This window comes from Cricetulus griseus, chromosome X (genome assembly GCF_003668045.3).
Source record: "Cricetulus griseus strain 17A/GY chromosome X, alternate assembly CriGri-PICRH-1.0, whole genome shotgun sequence".
Classification (NCBI taxonomy): domain Eukaryota; kingdom Metazoa; phylum Chordata; class Mammalia; order Rodentia; family Cricetidae; genus Cricetulus; species Cricetulus griseus.
This window is the reverse complement of record NC_048604.1, coordinates 109,650,825-109,671,308: the sequence shown is the minus strand read 5'-3', so window position 1 is coordinate 109,671,308 and position 20,484 is coordinate 109,650,825. Positions and strand designations below refer to the sequence as shown.

General features: G+C 42.6%; 1 protein-coding gene across 1 annotated transcript; it reads right to left on the bottom strand.

The window, feature by feature from the left end:
* Window positions 1–1,179: 1,179 nt before the first annotated feature.
* Window positions 1,180–4,227, bottom strand: LOC107979493 (protein FAM156A/FAM156B). Its single transcript, XM_027432021.2, has 2 exons — window positions 4,183–4,227; window positions 1,180–1,765 (listed from the first exon to the last, which is right to left on the bottom strand). The coding sequence occupies exons 1-2, from the start codon at window positions 4,206–4,208 to the stop codon at window positions 1,348–1,350; spliced, it is 444 nt and encodes a 147-aa protein (XP_027287822.1). The 5' UTR covers window positions 4,209–4,227; the 3' UTR covers window positions 1,180–1,347.
* Between the last annotated feature and the right edge of the window lie 16,257 nt (window positions 4,228–20,484).

Below are 20,484 nucleotides of genomic sequence, written 5' to 3'. Positions count from 1 at the left end.
CTCTACTCCTCCCAATTCTTTACAACCTTCCTGCCTTCAGATCCACTCTCTTTCTGTCTTTCATTAGAAAAGAACAATTTCTAACAGATAACAAGCAGACAACAAAATAAAATATACTATGATAAAGCAAACACTACAATATCAAAAATGGACATAGTGACTCAACAGGAGGAGAGTCACAAAAGATTCTGCACCTAAAAAAATCAAAAAGAAAAGAAATCACACACTCTAACACACACATGCCAACATATGCAAGTGTGTACACCAAAAACAAAACAAATGTAAAAATCAACATTGAACCAGTTAATAATATTACATTCCAATAAGGATGCATTTAATTGTCTCCAATTGATGAAAGTGAGAAAAACTTGGTGGTGGTGGTGGTAATTGCTTGAAGTTACACATATGATACAGTGAAAGAGAGCTGTATGCACCAATTGTGCCCGTGTTAGGTTCCTGTTTTTTAAGTGTTATATAGTTGTGTAAAGACTATAGGAAACCATCATGGGATGAATTGGAAGAAGAATGTGCATTATATTCTCATTGTTCTATGTCTACGATAGTTCATTGAAGCATAAGTATAATGAACCTTAATCAATAAAAAAACCAGAAGTCAAAAATGGGGTAAGAACATGGAACATCAGAGAACCTGAGGAGCAGCCACCAGTGACTTCTTACCTCTCAGTATCCTCTGACCTTTCTTCACTTCTCTAGCAATGGGATCATAGGCTTGAACCACCAGCATATAGCTTCTATGATTAAGTAGTAGGGAGCTCTGCCCTCTGATCCCCTGGCGAGCTTGATTTATCATAACACAAACAAAACATCATCCAACAGCTTTGAAACAAAAATTTCACATACACACACACACACACACACACACACACACACACACACACACACACACAGAGGCGGGGGGGAGATCTCTCTACCAGACCTAGTGCTCCTTTTGCCCTCCAGTCAATAAAATGGAACTGAGGTAGTTTTGAAACCAGCAACACAGAAAGGAAGGAAAAGATAAAACCTGAGGAAAGGAAACTATTAGCTCACCTATGAGAATAGCAGATGGAGAGTATAGAAACACCACTATGTGCTTGCCTTTGCCTAGCAGCATCTAACACAGAATGTCCCAGGAAGGATGTCAAAACTACTAAAGAAAAGAATGCAACATTTCTGGAATAGGTTTGAGTCTCAGCCTGTGATGGTGTTATTGTTACAAGACTGTACATTGTTACTCCTTTTGAGGATGCGCCCCAAAAGAAATTACCCCAGGGAGTGGTTGGTGATATTGACATTCACGATCCTGTAGGTTCTTGTCATCTTCAAAATTAGGTGTCAAGGCCAGAGTTATTCTGTCCATTCCTGAAGAAGCATTTTAACTAGACTCTTGCTGTTCTGTTTGTAATGCACATTGTCATTTTCTATTTTCTCTGTGCTTTTTTGCATAAGAGGGGTACGGTTGGTACATGGGTTGAGTGTCATGTTACTGAGGTCTAGTGCCAGCTTTTCTAAGGAGCGTGAATGAAAGGTCTCTTCTGTCCTGGTACCCACAGACATCCCAGACGTGCTTCCCCCATATTTCTGGCAGAAGTGGCATTCACATTTGAACATCTCCTGATCTGCATCTTGAGATGAAGAGAGTTTTCCTTTCCTGTCCCTCAGGTTAGGTAAAAGAAACTTGCCACGTTTCTTTCTTTTGATTGCAGCTAGGTTTGCTTTCTTTTGGGGAGGTCTTGAATTCTCAGTCTGTTGCTCTTCTTCCATCCTTTCAAATAAAAGAAGCACATATTAGAAACACAAGGCTCAATTGAAAAGAGCTTGTAGGACTCTGTTGAGATGGCTGGGCTATTCTGGCCACCACAGAGTGCAGAGGTGAGCTGCTTCAGGCCTGTCTTGTGCCCAACTTCTGCCTGCCCACTTTGGGAAATCCTGCCCCGGGGTCTGCAAGCAGATGGAATCTGTCCCTGAGGACAAAGGGACTCTCACTCTGTTGAGATGGCTGGGCTATTCTGGCCCCCACAGACTGCGGAGGTGAGCTGCTTTGGACCCTGCCTTGGCCCCAACTTCTACCTGCCCACTCTATGAAATCCCGCCCCAGGGTCTGCTTCAGTCACTGAGGACCAAGGGCTCCTGACTCTGTTGAGATCTCTGGGCTATTTTGGCCCCCACAGACTGCAGAGGTGAGTTGCTGCACCCTATGCTTTGGGCCCAACTTCTGCCTGACCACTCTGGGAAATCCTGCCCCAGGGTCAGCAGGCATACTGAGGACCAAGGGACACTGACTCTGCTGAGATCACTGGGATACTCTGCCCCAGGCAATGCATAATAAAGAGTACAGAGTGCAGAGGTGGGCTGCTTTTGTTCCTGCCTTGGGCCCAACTTCTGCCTGCCTACTCTGGGAACTCCTACAATGGGGGTGTGCAGGCAGACTGAATTGGCCCCTGAGAACCATGCAACCATGACTCTACTGAGATCGCTGGGCTATTCTGGCCCCCATGCAGTGTAGAGGCAGATTGAATCGGCCTCTGAGGACCAAGCAACCCAGAATCTGCTAACATCTCTCCCCTAGTCTCATTCTCACCCACCTGAAGAGCAAGTGCCTCAGACCTGCCTGCACCCACCTTGAGACCCATCAGAGTATCAGAGTGATTGCACCCACATGCATAGAACCCCAGACCCATACACACCAGGAAAGGAAAAGACACCACCTGCACCCACTGGAAGAAGAGATGGGAAGACGACAATATAAGAACTTATCCAACAACAGGAAAACCAACGTGACACCACTAGAGTCTAGGGATTCTACACCAGCAACACATGAACATACCAACAAGATGAAGCAGAAGACAGCAATCTTCAAAACAACTTCATGCAAATGATAGAGACACTAAGAGAGGAAATCATAAATCATTAAGAGAAATGGAAGAAAAGACGAACCAAAAGATGCAAGAAATCAAGGAGAGCCAAGAAAACACAATTAAACAGCTGAAGGAAACAGTTCGGGTCTGGAAAACTGAAATAGAGACAACAAAAGAAAACACAAACTGAGGGAATGCTGGAAGTGGAAAAGCTGAGTAAACAATCAGGAACCACAGATGCAAGCATAGTCAACAGAATACAAGAGATAGAAGACAGATTCTCAGACGCTGAAGATAAACTAGAGGAAATATATTCATCAAGCAAAGAAAATCTTAAGTGCAACAAATCCTTAACACTAAATATCCAGGAAACATTGGACACTGTGAAAAGACCAAACCTAGGGATAATAGGTGTAGAAGAATGTAAAGAAACCCGACTCAAAGGTGCAGAAAACATATTCAACAAAATCATAGAGGAAAACTTTCCCAACCTAAAGAAAGTCATGCCAATGAAAGAAAAAAAAGCCTACAGAACACCAAGTAGATTGGACCAAAAAAGAAATCCCCCTTGTCACATAATAATGAAAACACCTAACATACAGAATAAAGAAAGAATATTAAGAGCAGCAAAGGAAAAAGGTCAAGTAATATATAAAGGCAAACCTATCAGAATTACGCCAGACTTCTCCATGGAAACCCTGAAAGCCAGAAGGACCTGTGTAGATATTCTACCAACTTGGAGAGAACATGGATGCCAGCCCAGACTACTATACCCAGCAAAGCTTTCAATCACTATAAATGGAGAAAACAAGATATTCCACGACAAAACCAGATTTAAACAATATGTAACCACTAATCCAGTCCTACAGAAAGTACTAGAAGGAAAACTCCAACCTAAGGAAATTAACTACACACACAAAAACATAGGCAATAGATAATCCCACTTTGCTAAAACCCAAAAGAAAAATCAGGGTAAATCCACATACAATAACACTATCAACAACAAATCAAAACCAAACAAGAATAAACACTCAGTGGACCTTACTTTCCCTCAATATTAATGGTCTTAACTCGCCTATAAAGAAACACACCTCAAATTCAAAGACAGACATTACCTCAGAGTAAAGGGTTGGGATAAGATATTCCAATCAAGTGGACCTAAGAAACGAGCAAGGGTAGTTATCCTAGTATCTAACAAGTTAGATTTCAAACTAAAATCAATCAAAAGAGATGAAGAAGGTTATTTCATATTCATCACAGGAAAAATCTATCAGGAAGAAGTCTATATATATTATAAGACTTATCTTATCGGACGCCTTATTACCATCCCTCCTTGCTGGTGGACCACATTGTGCCCCTGGAGCAGGAGCTGAGGGGAAAAAGAGAGACACACTTCATGTTTCCTTGCTTAGATATGAGTCTCCTTGCCATGTCACTTCCTGCCTGGATCATCACTTCTCTACTACATTTCCCAGAATCCTCTTTGACTCCTACTCATGCTTGCCATTGGCCAAACAGTATTTTATTCAACAATCAATAAGATAAACATACAAAGAAGTACATTCCCCATCATCTCCTCTTTTCTGTCTAAATAAAAAGAAGAGTGACTTATCTTTTATAATAACTGAAGAAAACTATAACCATAACTATCTGTCTTCAACTCTATCAAAGACCACAGAAGGAAAATATATAAACTCTAGAATTGACAGAGACATCCGCTACCTGGACAGTCACCCAAAGTTTCTCTGTAACGTTGTGGCATCCATCTTTAGCCCAAACGCCACAGTGTGTCTGGCACACTTCTCCATTCCAACAGGAACCTTTCAGTACTGTCTTGTTTTGTAAGTTTAGCAGTCACTTTCTTGTGGGTCCTGTATGTCCAGTTTATACAGCAACAAACAGTCCAGGAAAGAGCAGTTTCTTGCCCAAATGGCTAATCTTGCCATGTTGAAACAAACTCCATAACAAGTTTCTTCGATGCCCATCTTTCTTTCTGACATAATTGGTATGCCAGGAGCAGTTGTGTCTCACTGCCAAGAAAAGCCCTAAACCATTTAAATGCCATATTTCTGTTGGTCTTTGAAAGGTTTGAAGAATACCTATCCATCTTAAATACATCTCTGTATATCTAGAAAACCTAACTAACCTAATTATAAATTCTGACTATTATAGGTAAAAGATCTGTATAAACACAATACCTAAACAAGAGACATATACCTATCACAAAATTGACCTTAAAGTTGCATCAATAAATGAAAATCTATACCAATGCAAAGTATTCATTACTATATCCTATTCCCCTTTTCTTTCTTTAAAAGGAGATTGACTATATTCATTATCATGTATAACTAACCCCATTTAAATGAAAACAAATACTTATAAACAATATTTTGGAATATGGGCGTCTATCTTTCTAAACTGCTTCCTGCTGATTGGGGGCGATGTTCATACCATGGGGATCATGATAAAACATAGAAACCTGACCAAGTCCTTGTTTTTGTAGTCTGTAAGGCTGTATCGTCTTAGCTTCAGGGGATCTTGCTTGATAAAACCATATTAGTCTGGAAGGAATCTACAGCTTTTTATTTTCTGTGGAAATACAAGCAAAACCTTTATTTCTAAGTAGCCTGTCCTTAAACTTAAATTTTGAAGTTAGAGCATTTTAAAAATGTATAAGTTGGGTTAATTTAGCAGCATTTATAATCAAATGTATTTTAGCAGCAGTAAGTCTTTCCTCAGCAATCAAACAATTTAAAGACAGCAATATGGCATATAGTATCCAGATTCCTTGTGTATTTTTTATCTTTATGTGGCTTTTTTATTACTTTATTTTTACTTTCTTTTTTTTTCCCCGAGACAGGGTTTCTCTGTGGAAATCCGCCTGCCTCTGCTTTCTTCTCTCACAAGCCTATATATATTTTTAAACACAGTGTAAACCTTTAGAGTTTTTCTTCATCTGGATCTGTCTTTATCATCTTGGGAGTGCCGAGTCTAAACTCCAGAAGCGCTGGGACAGCGCAAGCATATGGAAGCTGCTCCAATGCCTCTCAGCGGCCCGACAGGGCAGGCAGTAGCAGCATGTTTCCCTCTTTCTCTGGAAACCTTTGGGCATGGGGTCATCCCGCTCACTGACACCATTCTATTACGATAAATCTTTCTGCCAAATGCTGCCTGAGCCCCACCGCCACGTGTGAGCTTTACGCTAGCCACCCGCCCGAGTTAGGCCCTAATGAATACACAGAAACTTGCATTAAGTTCAAAGCTGCTTGGCCAATGACTAGGACTTGTCATATGCTAGCTCAGTCTGAATTATCATAAATCTATATATGTTATAAGACTTTTCTTATCAGATGCCTTATTGGCGTTCCTCCTTGCTGGTGGACCACATTGTGCCCCTGGAGCAGGAGCAGAGGGGAAAAAGAGAGAGACACTTCCTGTTTCCTTGCTTAGATATGAGTCTCCTTGCCATGTCACTTCCTGCCTGGATCATCACTTCTCTACTACATTTCCCAGAATCCTCTTTGACTCCTACTCCTTGCTTGCCATTGGCCAAACAATATTTTATTCAACAATCATCAATAAGATAAACATCCAAAGAAGTACATTCCCCATCACAGACATCTATAGAACATTCCATCCAAACACCAAAGAATATAGCTTCTTTTCGGCATTACATGGAACCTTCTCAAAAATCCACCATATACTCGGTAACATAGCAAACCTCAACAGGTACAAAAAATTGGAATATTCCCCTGTGCCTTATCAGACCACCATGCTTTAAAGATAGAATTCAAAAACAACACAAATTGCAGAAAACCTACCAACTCATGGAAATTGAACAACACACAATTGCACCATGCCTGGGTCAAGAAAGAAATAAGAAAGAAATTAAAGACTTCCTAGAATTCAATGAAAATGAAGACACACAAACCCAAACTTGTGGGAGACTTTGAAAGGAGTACGAAGAGGAAAGTTCTTAGCTCTAAGTGGTCACATGAAGGAACTAGAAAATAGTCACGCAAGAGAGTTGACATCACAGCTGAAAGTTCTAGAACAAATGGAAGCAATTTCACCTGGAGGAGTAGATGCCAGGAAATAATCAAACTGAGGGCAGAAATCAATAAAGTCGAAACAAAGAAAACAATTCAAAGAATCAATGTAACAAAGAGTTGGTTCTTCCTGAGCTAATTGGGAGCATGAGGGTAGGGGAGAGGGAGCTGCCACAACAAGAGCAAGAGAAGAGGAGTAGAGGAGAGGAAATGGAGGAGCAGAAATATTGAGTTGGGGGAAGAATAGAGGAGAGAGGCCAGAGGAGAAATACCATATCAGAGGGAGCCACTATAGTTCCGAGAAGAGATCTGGAATTAGGGAGATATCCAGAGACCTACAAGGATGACATTGCCTGACAATCCAGGCAATGGTGGAGAGGATAATCTAAATGCCCTTCCCCTAAAATGAGATTGATGACTTCTCTTTATGCCATCTTAGAGCCCTCATCCAGTGGCTGAAGGAAGCAGAGACAGACATCCACAGATATACATTGAGCTGAAATCGGGAATTTAGTTGAAGAGAGGGAGGAATGAAGAGTGAAGGGGTCTGTACCAGTTTGAAGAAACCCACAGGAACAGTTGGCCTGAACAAGGGAGAGCACAGATGCTCTCTGGGAGGCCAGTACAAGACCGATCCAGACTCCTGAACATGGATGTCAATAAGGAGGCCTCTGCACTCCAGGGAGCCTCTGCTAGTGAATTAGTATTTTTCCCTGGTGCAAGAAGGGACTTTGAGAGCCCATCCCACATGAAGAGATACACTCTGGCCCTAGACACATGGGGAAGGGCCCAGGCCCACAACAGGAAGATTTGGTGGACTTAACAGAGCCCCTGTTGAGGGCCCTTCCCTGCCTGGGGAATGGTGGGTGAATGGGGTGGGGGGTAGGTTGGGTGGGGGAGGAGGGATGGGGTGAGGGGAGGGAGAGGGAGAAGGGACTTACAGGTGAAACAAGCTTGTTCCCTAACTTGAACTAATAAAAAAAAAAACCAAAGAGTTGGTTCTTCAAGAAAATCAACAAGATAGACAAACTTTTATCCAAACTAACCGAAAGGCAGAGAGAGAACATGCAAATTAACAAAATTAGAAATGAAAAGGGGGACATAACAACGGACACTGAGGAAATCCAGAGAATCTTCAGGTCATATTTTGAAATCCTGTACTCCACAAAATTTAAAAATCTAAAGGAAATGGAAAATTTTCTGCACAGATATCATTTACCAAAAATGATTCAAGAACAGATAAGCAACTTAAAGAGACCCATAACCTCTAAGGAAATAGAAGCAGTCATCAAAAGACTCCCAACCAAAAAAAGCACAGAGCAGATGGCTTCAATGCAGAATTCTACAAGAAATTCAAAGAAGAGCTAATAACAATACTCGCCAAATTGTTCCACACAATGAAAGCAGAAAGTTCATTGCCAAACTCCTTTTACGAAACTACAATTACCTTGGTACACAAGCCACACAAAGACACAGCTAAGAAAGAGAACTAAATAACATCAATATCCCTCATGAACATAGAAGCAAAAATACTCAACAAAATACTGGCAAACTGAATCCAAGAACATATCAAAAAATCATCCATAATGATCAAGTAAGCTTCATCCCTGGGATGCAGGGTTGGTTCAACATTCAAAAATCTATCAATGTAATAATCCACCATATAAACCAACTGAAGAAGAAAAACCACATGATCATCTCACTTTGACAAATTCAACATCCCTTCATGATAAAGGTCCTGGAGAAATCAGGAATAACAGGAACATAATTGAACATAGTAAAAACAACATAAAGTAAGGCAACAGCCAACATCAAACTAAATGGAGAGAAACTCAAAGCTATTCTTCTAAAATCAGGTACAAGACAAGGCTGTCCACTCTCTACATATAGAGCTAGAGCAATAAGACAAAAAAAGAAGATCAATGGGATACAAATTGGAAAGGAAGAAGTCAAGTTTCACTGTTTGCAGATGTTATGATAGTCTACATAACTGAACTGAAAAACTCTACCAGGGAACTCCTACAGCTGATAAACACCTTCAGCAAAGAGGCACTATACGATATTAACTGAAAAAAAATCAGTAGCAATACTATACATGGTTGAAAAATGTGCTGAGAAAGAAATCAGAGAAATATCACCCTTAACAATTGCCACAAACAACATAAAATACCTTGGGGTAACAATAACCAAAAAATGAAAGCCTGTATCATAAGAATTTTGAATCTTTAAAGAAATAAACTAAAGAAGATACCAGAAAATGGAAAGATCTCCCATGTTCTTGGATAGGCAGGATCAACATAGTAAATGTGGCAATCTTGCCAAAAGAAATCTACAGATTCAATTCAATCACCTAGCACAATTCTTCACAGAACTTGAGAAAACAATTCTCAACTTTATATGGAAAAACAAAAGACCCAGTTTAGCCAAAATGATCATGTACAATAAAAGAACTTCTGGAGGCATCACCATCCCTGATTTCAAGCTGCATTATCGAACTATACTCCTGAAAACAGCTTGGTATTGGCAAAAATAGACAGGTAGACCAATGGAATCGAGGTGAAAACCCTGATATCAACATGCACACCTATAAATGCCTAATTTTTGAGAAAGAAGCCAAAGCTATACAATGGAATAAAGCAAGCATCTTCAAGAAATGATGCTGGCACAACTTGAAGCTGGCATGTAGAAGACTGCAGATAGATCCATGTCTAACGCCATGCACAAAACTTAAGTCCAAATGGATCAAAGACCTCAAAATAATCTCAGCTAGACTGAACCTCTAGCGAGAAGAGAAAGTAGGAAGTGCCCTTGAATGAATTGGTACAGGAGACCACTTCCTGAACATAACACACATCATTAGAACAGATGCTGAGATCCACAATTAATCAATGGGACCTCCTGAAACTGAGAAGCTTCTGTAAGGCTAAGGGCACAGTAAACAAGGAAAATGACAGCCCACGGATTGGGAACAGATATTCACCAACCCCACATCCGACAGAGGGCTGACCTCCAAAATTTACAAAGAACACAAGAAGCTAGTCTCCAAAACACCAAATAACCCATTTAATAAGTGGGCTACAGAACTAGACAATTCTCAACAGTTAATGCTGGAGAGATTTTGGAGAAAGGGGAACAGTCCTCCACTGCTGGTGGGAGTGTCAACTCATACAGCCACTTTGGAAATATGTATGGTGATTCCTCAGGAAAATGGGAATCAGTCTACCACAAGATCCAGCAATTCTACTCTTAGGCATATTCCCAAAAGAAGAACATTCCTACAACAAGGACATCTGTTCAACTGTTCATAGCAGCATGGTTTGTAATAGCCAGAACCTGGAAACAACCTAGATTCCCCTCAACTGAAGAATGGACAGAAAAATGTGGTACATTTACACAATGGAGTACTACTCAGTGGGAAAAAAGGCAATGGAGTCTTGAAATCCGCAGGCAAATGGATGAAACTAGAAGAAACCATTCTGAGAGAGGTAAGCCAGTCACAAAAAGGCAGGCATTGTATGTACTCACTCATATGTGGATTTTAGACAGAGAACAGGATTGCCAGCCTGCATCCCTGGCTGCCGGAGAGCCTGGTAAAAAAGGAGGACCCTAAGAGAGACATACAGGGCTCCCTGGAGAAGGGGAAGGGGACAAGATCTCCTGAGCCAATTGGGATCAAGAGGAAGGGTGAGAAAGACATGATAGGACAAGGAGATTGAGTTGGGGGCAGAACAGAAGAGATCAAGACAAGAGATAATATAACAGAGGGAGACATTATAAGTTCAAAAAGAAATCAGGCACTAGGGAAATGTTTGAAGAGCTACAAAGATGACACCATCTAACAATCTAAGCAACAGAGGAGAGGCTGCCTTAAATGCCCTCTCCTGATAATGAGATTGATGACTAATTCGTATACCATCGTATAGCCTTCATCCAGTAGCTGGTGGAAGTAGAAGCAGAAACCCACAGCTAAACCTTGAACTTCACTGAAATCCAGATGCAGAGAAGGAGGACTGATGAGCAAAGGGGTCCATACCAGGCTAGGGAAACCCACGTAAATAGCTGACCTGAACAAGGGAAAACTCTTGGTCCCCAGATTGATAGCTGGAAAACCAGCATGGAACTGATCCAGACCTGCTGAATGTGGGGTGCCAGTGAGGAGACCTTGGAAATCTATGGGGCCTCTTGTAGTGGATCAGTAATTATCGCTACCAGAGGAATAGCCTTTAGGAGCCCATCCCACCTCGGGGGATACTCCCTGAGCCTAGACAACAGGGAGTTGGCCAAGGCCTTATCCCAAAGAAAATGACAGACTTTTAAGACCCCCCTATGGAAGGCCTCACCCTTTCTGGGGAGCAGATAGGTTATAGGATAGGTATATAGGTATATAGGTAAGGCTTTAGTTGAGGGGCAGGAGAGGAGGGGAGGGAGAACGGCCTGGGATTGACATCTAAACTAATTTTCTTTCTAATAAAAAAAAAGGAAAAGAAAAGAGCACATGCTATCTTGAAATTCGCAGGCAAGTGGATGGAACTAGAAGAAACCACACTGAGTGAGGTAACCCAGTCGCAAAAAGACAAAAATGGTATGTACTCACTCATGTATGGATTTTAGATCTAGAGCAAAGAAGTAGCAGCCTACAATACACACTGCCAGAGAAGCTAGGAAAGAAGAAGGACACTAAGAAAAACACACGTGGTCCCCTTGAGAAGGGAAAAATACAATATCTCATAAGCAAATGGGGATCATGTGGGGAGGGGGAGGTCGATAGAAGAAAGAGAAGGGGAGAAGAGGAGGAGAGAGGAGGACAGGAGGGAGCAGGAATATCTAGTCAGGAGAGGAATAGTGGAGAACAAGAAAATGATTCCATCACAGAGGGAGCCATTATAATTTTAAAGAGAATTCTGGCAATATGGAAATGTCCAGAGATCTGCAATGTCAACCCCAACTAACAATCTAAGCAATACTCTAGAGGCTACAATAAAAACCCCTCTCTGGCGGGGCAGTGGTGGCACATGCCTTTAATCCCAGCACTCAGGTGGCAGAAGCAGGCAGATTTCTGTGAGTTAGAGGCCAGCCTGGTCTCAAGAGCCAGTGTCAGGATAGGCTCCAAAGCTACACAGGGAAAACCCTGTCTCGGAAAACCAAAAAAAGCTCCTCTCTGATAATGAGATTGATGACTACCTTATATGCCATCTTAGTGCCTTCATCCAGTAGCTGATGGCAGCAGATGCAGACATTCACAGCTAAACACTTAGCTGAACTCTGGAACTGAATTGGAGAGAAGAAGGAGTGATGAGCAAAGAGGTCAAGACCAGGCTGGGTAAACACACAGAAATAGCTGACCTTAACAAGGGGTTGCTCATGGACCCCAGACTGATAGCTGGGAAACCAGCATAGGACTGTTACAGACCCCCTGAACCAGGAAGTCAGTTTGGATGTCTGGACAACCTATGGGGCCACTGGTAGTGGATCAGTATTTACCCATAGTACACAAATGAACTTTGGGAGCCATCTCCTAATAGAGGGATACTCTCGCCCCCTAGACACACTGGGGAGCATATAGGCCCTGCTCCAAATGATATGACAGATTTTGAAGATCCCCAAAGAAGGCCTCAACCTCCCTGGGGAGCTAAAGGGGTTGAGATAGAGGGGTCAGTGGGGGGCAGGGGAGGAATGTAGGGAGAGGTAACTGAGATTGACATATAGAAGAATCTTGTTTCTAATTTAAATTTTAAAATAGTCAAAAACAGAAAGCTCATGCTGCACAGAGTCCTGGATATTTAGATATATATATATAATTCCTAGCTATGGATGCATCTGTGGGGGCATGTTTGGGACCAGGGTTGAAAGGTTGGATGCAAGGCAGAAAAACTGAGAGCATGTTGGCAGAGAAAGATTTGACTCCTGGCAACAACAGCTTTGAAAGCAGACTTAGGACACAAGTCAAGAGAGAAATTATGCCTGATACTGGAAAGCTGGCCAAGTAGGAGATTCCACAACTCACTAAACCAGCATAAACCCCAACTACATTATAAGTATGTTTCCTCATACTCATAGATAAGTCTACTCCTCAGCAATCACTATGGAAATGTCACTTTGCAACACACAGAGATCAATACAGAAAACCACAACCAATCAAAATGCAGAGTTGCAAAGAAGTTTCTGAACAGATATATCTACAAGAAAACTCCTGCAGACAAGGCTCAGCTACTATTGTGGAAGAGCGTGCAAAAAGATTGTAAGAGCTAGAAGATCAGAGAGTTTGCTGTGAGACTGTGTCTCCTAGGAATATCAAAAGCTACACACATAAAGCCTCACAGAGAAGTTTACACAAACAAGAGCTGAACAATGATGACCCCAAAATACATGCTAACATGAACATGGTTATGGTGTGGAGGTAGCAGGTGGGGATCATGAAGTCTTATACAGGTAGAGAGAGCTAAAGGATCCTGAGACCAGAGTAATACACTTTCCCAAAAGTCCACATCAATAGGTTATCTAATACCAAATGCTCATACTTTAAAATATACCTACAAATAACATTATACAGACTGGACAGGTTGTATTTAGGAATATGTATGTACTAGTAGAACAACCATTTATAGAAAATGAGTAAATGCACTTGAAAGAGAACACAGGAGGACAATTGGAGGGAGAAAAGGAGAGAGGAGATGATGTTATATTAACCTCAAAAAAACATGAGTGAATGCCTACCAATCAGCACTGGCAACACCCACTCCTCTCTCCTCCCACCCCTACCCCTGTTTTCTTAGAAAGCAAATATCTGCCTCCTAGTGCACTGGAAAGCACAGTGTGTTGATTCATTAACCTCAGTGTTGACATCTTTAGACCTCAATATCACATAAACTCCACAAGGGCAGATATTTCAGACAGTGCCCTGGTTAATGTCCAGTTCCTAGTCCACTTCTACCAACATTTTCAGTTTCTAGGACACTTCCTGTCACTTAGTAGGCCATTAGAAAATGTACCTGGAATAAAAGAAGTGCCTGGCATGGAGAAAAGCTAACCAAAATTAGAGCAATTGTTGCTATTGGTCTCCATCCTTGGTGGGTGATGATAGAGAGCAGAAAATCAATGAAGGAACAGTACAGTCTGATGAACCACACAGGAAAAGCAGGGCTTTGATGGGGTCACCAATAACCATTTAGTTCTGTAGATGACAGTCCTGGATGTTATTCTCCAGTGTGTTGGTATGTCACTCTCTCTCTAGAGAGGTACCCTGTAAGTAGTCAGCATCTATGCCACACTCTGGGTTAGGGCTTGGAAAGAAGCCTTTCAGTATAGAGCTGGAGCTGAGTGCACTTGTCTCCTGGCTTAGAGCATCAGGTCAAGGCTCAGCCTCACCTTTTCAGTGCTTCAAATTCCCCATTGCACAGTGTTCGGTGCACCAGAGCTAACAACACCCTGTGAAAATGCAACTGTATCTCTCCTATATCTCCTGACTTCTCAGGAAAAACTGAGAACAAGGAGCAAGACTGCTAAATTTGGCCATAGATCCCAAATATACTATTATAGTGCCTGCAGAGAAAGGACATGAAAGTTCGACCAGAAACAGAGGCAGGCTGAGGCTACAGGGTGACTCACAAGGTTCGCACTGACTGGAAACATGGTAGGAACACTTCTCCAGCATGTGAACATTCCATCCCATGTTTCTGATGGAAACATCTACCTTCATGGGGAAAATGTGTGTACCACAATGAAAAGTCAGTGGGAGTGGGGTTAACAGATTTGAATGAATTTAAAATAATATATTAAATGAAGCTTAAGAGTAGAATCTGTTCCTTCTAAATTTTACTCATTTTGAAAATAGATTATTTTCTCATAAAATATATCCTGATTATGGTTTGTTCCCCTCTGTCTACTCCTCCCAATTCCTCCACAAGACTCCGCTCATCCAGATCCACTCCCTTTCTTCTCTCAATAGGAAAGAACAGACTCTAAGAGATTGTACAAGAAGGTAAAACAAATACTCTCTCTTCAAGGAACAGCATCACCAACAGAATTAGGGAACCTGACAGTGTCACACGAACAATGGCTACAGGGAACTCAATGGATTCAAATGCATAATATATTTTGAAAGAATCCATTCCAACTATCTGCACAGAAACAAGATGGATCCATATCAAAATTCACCCTGTGGTGTCCCAACAAGGCCAGTGGTGGAAGTGTGAGAAGCATGCAGGTAGGAATTCTGATGAAGGTATCTGAGATGTGGGGACCAACCGGAATCCACCATCACTGCACCATTCACAGATAATGCAAGCAGCTCTCTTCCTTCCCTCTAGTTTTCACTGAAGCCACATCCACTGCATTTTGCTTGCTTGTCTGGGAGACAAGCTGTCTCATTGTCACAGATGAAAATGTTGACCACATGACGTCCTGGGAATTCTGGAATAACCCAGTAGAACTGAAAGGGTGCATGGCAGTTGGGAAACAAGCATGTATAGAAGAGCCTCAGCTTCAGCCTCAGCTCACCCAAAAGCCTATCCTGGGAACACTGAGAAACCAGAGAAATGACACAGTCAACAGAACATGAGGGGAAAAGACAAATGAAGCCGCTCACAAGTATAAGCCATGTAATGGGACTGAAGACCATTCCTTCAAGAGAACTGTGGGCTCACAGTTCACATAGCTTGTTTGTAAATCCCAGCTCTTCCATTTCTGAGCTTGTATCTATATGTCACCACATAATTTTTGAGTTTGTGTCCATGCCCCAGCTCTAGAATTTGTAAGCTTCTTTCTATATCCTACCCCACCATTTTTGACCTTGTGTCTACATATTACCCCATTTTGATCCTGTGACTATGTCCCACCCCACCATTTTTTAAGCTTATTTCTAAGGCCCTGCTATACCACATGCAAACTTGTGTCTGCATCCCACCCCACCAGGTGTAAACTTGGGTCTATGTACTGGCTCCAGCATTTGTAAGACACTCTGTGTTGTTTCTCTCAGCACTCTAGTATCTTTTGTGGATGCGAGATAAAAATTTGTCCCACACAGACACAGTAATTTGTGATGGATGAATGTGATTTGGCAGGAGGCCATTTGAAGAGATCCTGTCACACAGAACTTGAGAGTTGTAACTCATCTCCTGGAAACCCATCATGGTTAAAAATGTCTTCCCAGGACACCCACACTGAGTTCTCTGTTCAAACTCAGGTCAATGAATCAGAAGGGCTGAGAGACCATAGGCCTCTCCCTGCTCTCCCTGAGTTCACTGAAGTGACATTCAGAATCAGGTGCATTCCCATACTTTGTGTGCAAATCTGAACCAAGGTGAACCAACCTCTTCAGCAGTCCCTCTGATACCTAAGGCCCCTACAATTTTTACCTAAATGAGGCTCTCGGTGTGTCTGAGAGAAATCTTTCCTCAGCATGCTTCTTGTTGTTTCACTGGGTGATGGCTGGAATAACCAGTGGGCATGTTTCTCAGGGATTTTCCAGGGAAACCAGAATCATATATTTTCTCTTGAGGCTCATTGAAATTCTTCCATTTCCAATAAACAGACTAACTGAGAGAAGTTGCCGTGTAGCCAGACATGGGCCTGGAAGAATCATAGTTCTGAGGAATGACCATTCTGAGCACTTTCTCAAGGAAATACTCAAATTCAGAGCTGTGGTCATATTTCTTCTCCAGGACACATTCCTATATGATGAAGATCTTGAGAATGTGAATGTTTTGTGTCATCATCTCCAAAGTGCTACTAAATATAGCCCATGCCCAAGAAACTTGAGTAACCACAGCAAGCAGGTTGGGAGACACGTTTGTGAGGGGTGTGGGGAGCATTTCAAAACTATGTCTGTTGAAATGCAAAGATTTATTTATCCTGGAAGTATGTAAGCAATTGCCCCACCCAGAATACTTCTTTTATTTTCATTCACACCGACAGTTATCTTTGCTCTTTGTCACACTGTCCTCTTCTACATTCTTGAGCACTTCTGGGTGTCTCATTAAGGATGTCTTCTGCCCCATGAGGGATGACATTTTTCCACCATAGAGTCAGAGTTACCTTGTTTTACCCCTGCTTGGACTGAACCTAACTGTTTTGCTGATTATCAGTACAGGTCCTTTCAAAATCCTACCCACCATCCACCATCAACTGAAATCCACAGCTCCTGAAATCCTGTATACAGCATCCTACACTAAGGTGGAGAATTATATCTTCTTCCTAGGCATGAGCCTAGGAACTGGATACAACTCCTCACTAGAGAAGCCCTGGTGTACTTGATATTCAAAGATCACATATGTGCCTAGTCTCATGAACCACTGATTCTCACCTCTCCTCCTCCTCAGAGAACGACCACATTTGATTTATCTGGACACTGCCCACACTGCCTGGATGTCGGATGATGTACAAGGGAGAGGGGCCTTGAGGGTAGACAGGTAGTGGGGCTCCCAGAGCTGAAGGCATACAAGTGGTGCAGAGAAGCTGGGCCCTCCTTGCAGAGGTATTTCAGAACCTGGAGTGTGAATGGCTCCAGAGCCTATCAGTAGATGCTGGATGCCTTCTCAGGAAGACTGGCTCTTTCCCTGCAGGGACAGAGTAAGATAAGTTAGGGGAAGGAGACAGGACTAGGTGTAAAGTTTGGTCAGGTTCTTACCTTGAGAAGTCAGCCAGATTTTTTTCTAATATCATGTGAAATAAAGTTTCACTCTGTGATTGAGGGCTCTAAAACCATCAGCACCCCACCACACACCCAGCCCTAGTGGACGGTGTGGCAGCACTGGAGATGAGCTGCCAAAGGCTCTGCAGCCTTATTGAGACTCATTGTGAACAAAGGCACTTGCAAGGTGCTGAGAATGAACAGTGGAGGAAGGGTAAACTGGTCGTAAACCTTGTCATAGGGTGGTGTTATAGGGGGGATTTGTCCATGGTTAGGTGAATTGAAAAGGAATGAGAAGAAGTGTGTGACAGCCTGGGATTACTTTCTGGTAGAGCCCATCACAGGGCACTAATTTCTATTTCTCTGTATCTAAGTGGAATACACTGGAACTGCCCATTGTTGTCTTGCATAAAGGACCAAACAGAGGCAAGCAGCAGCTTGTTGCCCAAGGAACAGTGTGTGTCAATGTGAACAACTATGGATTCACTGAAATGTATTGTATTTGTATATTTATCCGGGCTTGGGTGATGGGTACTTATGTAGCTCAGACTGGCTGCAAATTCCCTTTCTAACCAGGATGATCTCCAGATTCTAATCCTTCAGCCCCCACATACGAAAGCCAGGTTTATAGGCCCATGACAGTACTCTTCTCTTATCTTAGGCTTGGCACCACACCAAAGATGTCCTGCTTCATAGACGTCTCTGTCAAAAGAAAGGCAGTCCCAGCTGCATAAAGAGTTTGTAAGAACAAAATAATGTGTCTTCACAGCAGTGCACTCATGAATATCATTGGAATTAGCCCATACTCACCTGCTCCATAGCATTATCTTATACCTCCACCCTGTCTGCCCTTCTGCTTAACCCCTTGCTCTGTAAAGAGCCAATCATCATTTACAAAGGGCAACATTATCATTCATTAAGTGATGGTAGAAGCTTCACTGTGTTCCTTCACCATTTTGCCCCCATCACTCTCGATAATATGGTGAAATGGAGGATGCACGGACTGCTTTGGCCTCCTGTTCCCAGTGAAGTATTTAACAGATACTGAAAACTCCATGCCAACCTAGGCACTTTGGGTCTTAATCAATGTGCTGTGTCGCCATCTACTGATGACTGTCAGCTCCCCACCTGCCCTTCCATTTTGGTGAGAGTCCAAGTTTGCACCTTACACGATGGTCAAACCTGGAGGAAGGACAAAGGGGGAAGGATGTGAAACCTTCACAGAGTGAACTGCTAGGGAGGCTCTGCCTTCCACTGGACTTAAGAAAGAACATTGTCTCAGAAGCAGCTCTGTGCAAGCTGAGCCTGCTGGTTGCTGGGAATGCATTTTTGCTTTCAGTGTGAAATGCGTAATGAAGTTTCTGTTCCAAGTCAGCCACATCATGCTTTCTACTTCCCATTATGCTTTTGAACAAGGTACAAGGGAATAGGTGAAGAGGGAAGAACAGCACCAACCTTCATTCAAATGACTTAGAAACAATCTGGTCATGGATTCTATTTCATCATCATCTTCAATCATTGTGATTTTACTCCTCCCCCAGTGCAGATGGTGTCTTTGTGCAAATGAAGCTGTACCTCTGAGAATTCTCATTCTGCTGGAGTGGTTGTTTGCCTGTTCAACATGAGTTTCTTGGAAGGAGAGAACCATCATCCTGACAGCTCTGGAGTGCCATTCAGAGGCACGAGGATGTCTCTTCCATTACACTGGTGTTCTCAGAACAGAACACGGACTCATGAGAGCAAATGACTCATGCAGTGATGGACGTATAGAGCCTGTTTGTGACAGCAGAGGTCACACATTACCATTTTCAAACCCCTTAGTGCACAACACCTACAAGTGGGGAGGTATAAGGGAAAAAATTGTGGACTTGCTCAGATGCAGGATTGACAGTGATGACAATTTCCCTGGTCAGAGGTAATCCAGACCTCAGTGCCTGTGCCAGAATCTGTCCCAGCACCTGGGTACCTGGCACTTAGAACGTATTTTGCTTTCGATGTGAAAGAATAAGGTGTCATATCGGGCCCATGAGGTAACGACAAGGAAGGATGGAAGCCTGCCATCTCAGGTTTCCTCTTGTGTCTGTGTCCTGTTCTTTGTTTCAGACCCCTGACTCCCTCTGTATACCTATGAGAGTCATTCAAGGACTGACTGACTAACAGAGCAACCGTTGTTAAACCACAGGTCATAACTGCCAGAAATTGACACATCAGGAAGGCTGGCTGCAGACTTCAGACTCTCACCAATAGATTAGCCTTACAGGGTGGGAGGTGGCAGTGTGAGGGTGTAGGGGAGCATTTCAAAACTATAAGTGTTGAAATGCAAAGTCTTTATTTACCCTGGGAGAATGTAAGCAATCCCCCTACCCATAGCCCTTCTTCTCTTTTCATTCATACTGACAGGTGTCTTTACTCCTTGTCCCAAAACTCTCTTCATTTTTTAACACTTCTAGGTGTCTCATTAAGGAGCCCTCAAGCCACAGAATGGAGGGAATGCTTCCTCCATACCATGGGTGTTCTCTTGCCTTACGCCTGCTTGGACTGAACCTGAATGCTCTGTTGACTATCAATACAGATTCTATAAAAATCCTACCCAACTGCCACCATCAACTGGAAATCCACAGCTCCTGCAAACTTATACACAGCATCCTACACTAAGATGGGGAGTTCATCAAATGCCTGATGTGTCCATGCACCAGATAATGATGGCTCCTAGATTTTCCCATTTGTGCATGGCAGCTCCAGGAATTTGTTTAAAATGCTGCTTGTCTAGATGGAGACACAGCAAATCAACTAGGCACATGGAGAGCTGAAATTGGAGATTCCCGTGTGAGAGGAAGAATTGTGGGAGCCAGTGGGTCAAAGGACACCAGGAGATCAGGGCCCACAGAATCTACTCAGCAGGAGTCATGTGGGCTCACAGACACTGAGGAAACTATCATAGAGCCTGCTA

Coding starts and splice junctions, on each gene's coding strand:
- LOC107979493 (XM_027432021.2), bottom strand. CDS start 4,208: ATGTGGTCCACCAGCAAGGAGGGATG. Junction 1,766..4,182: donor TCCACCAGCAAGGAGGGATG/GTAATAAGGCGT, acceptor TTTATTTGAAAG/GATGGAAGAAGAGCAACAGA.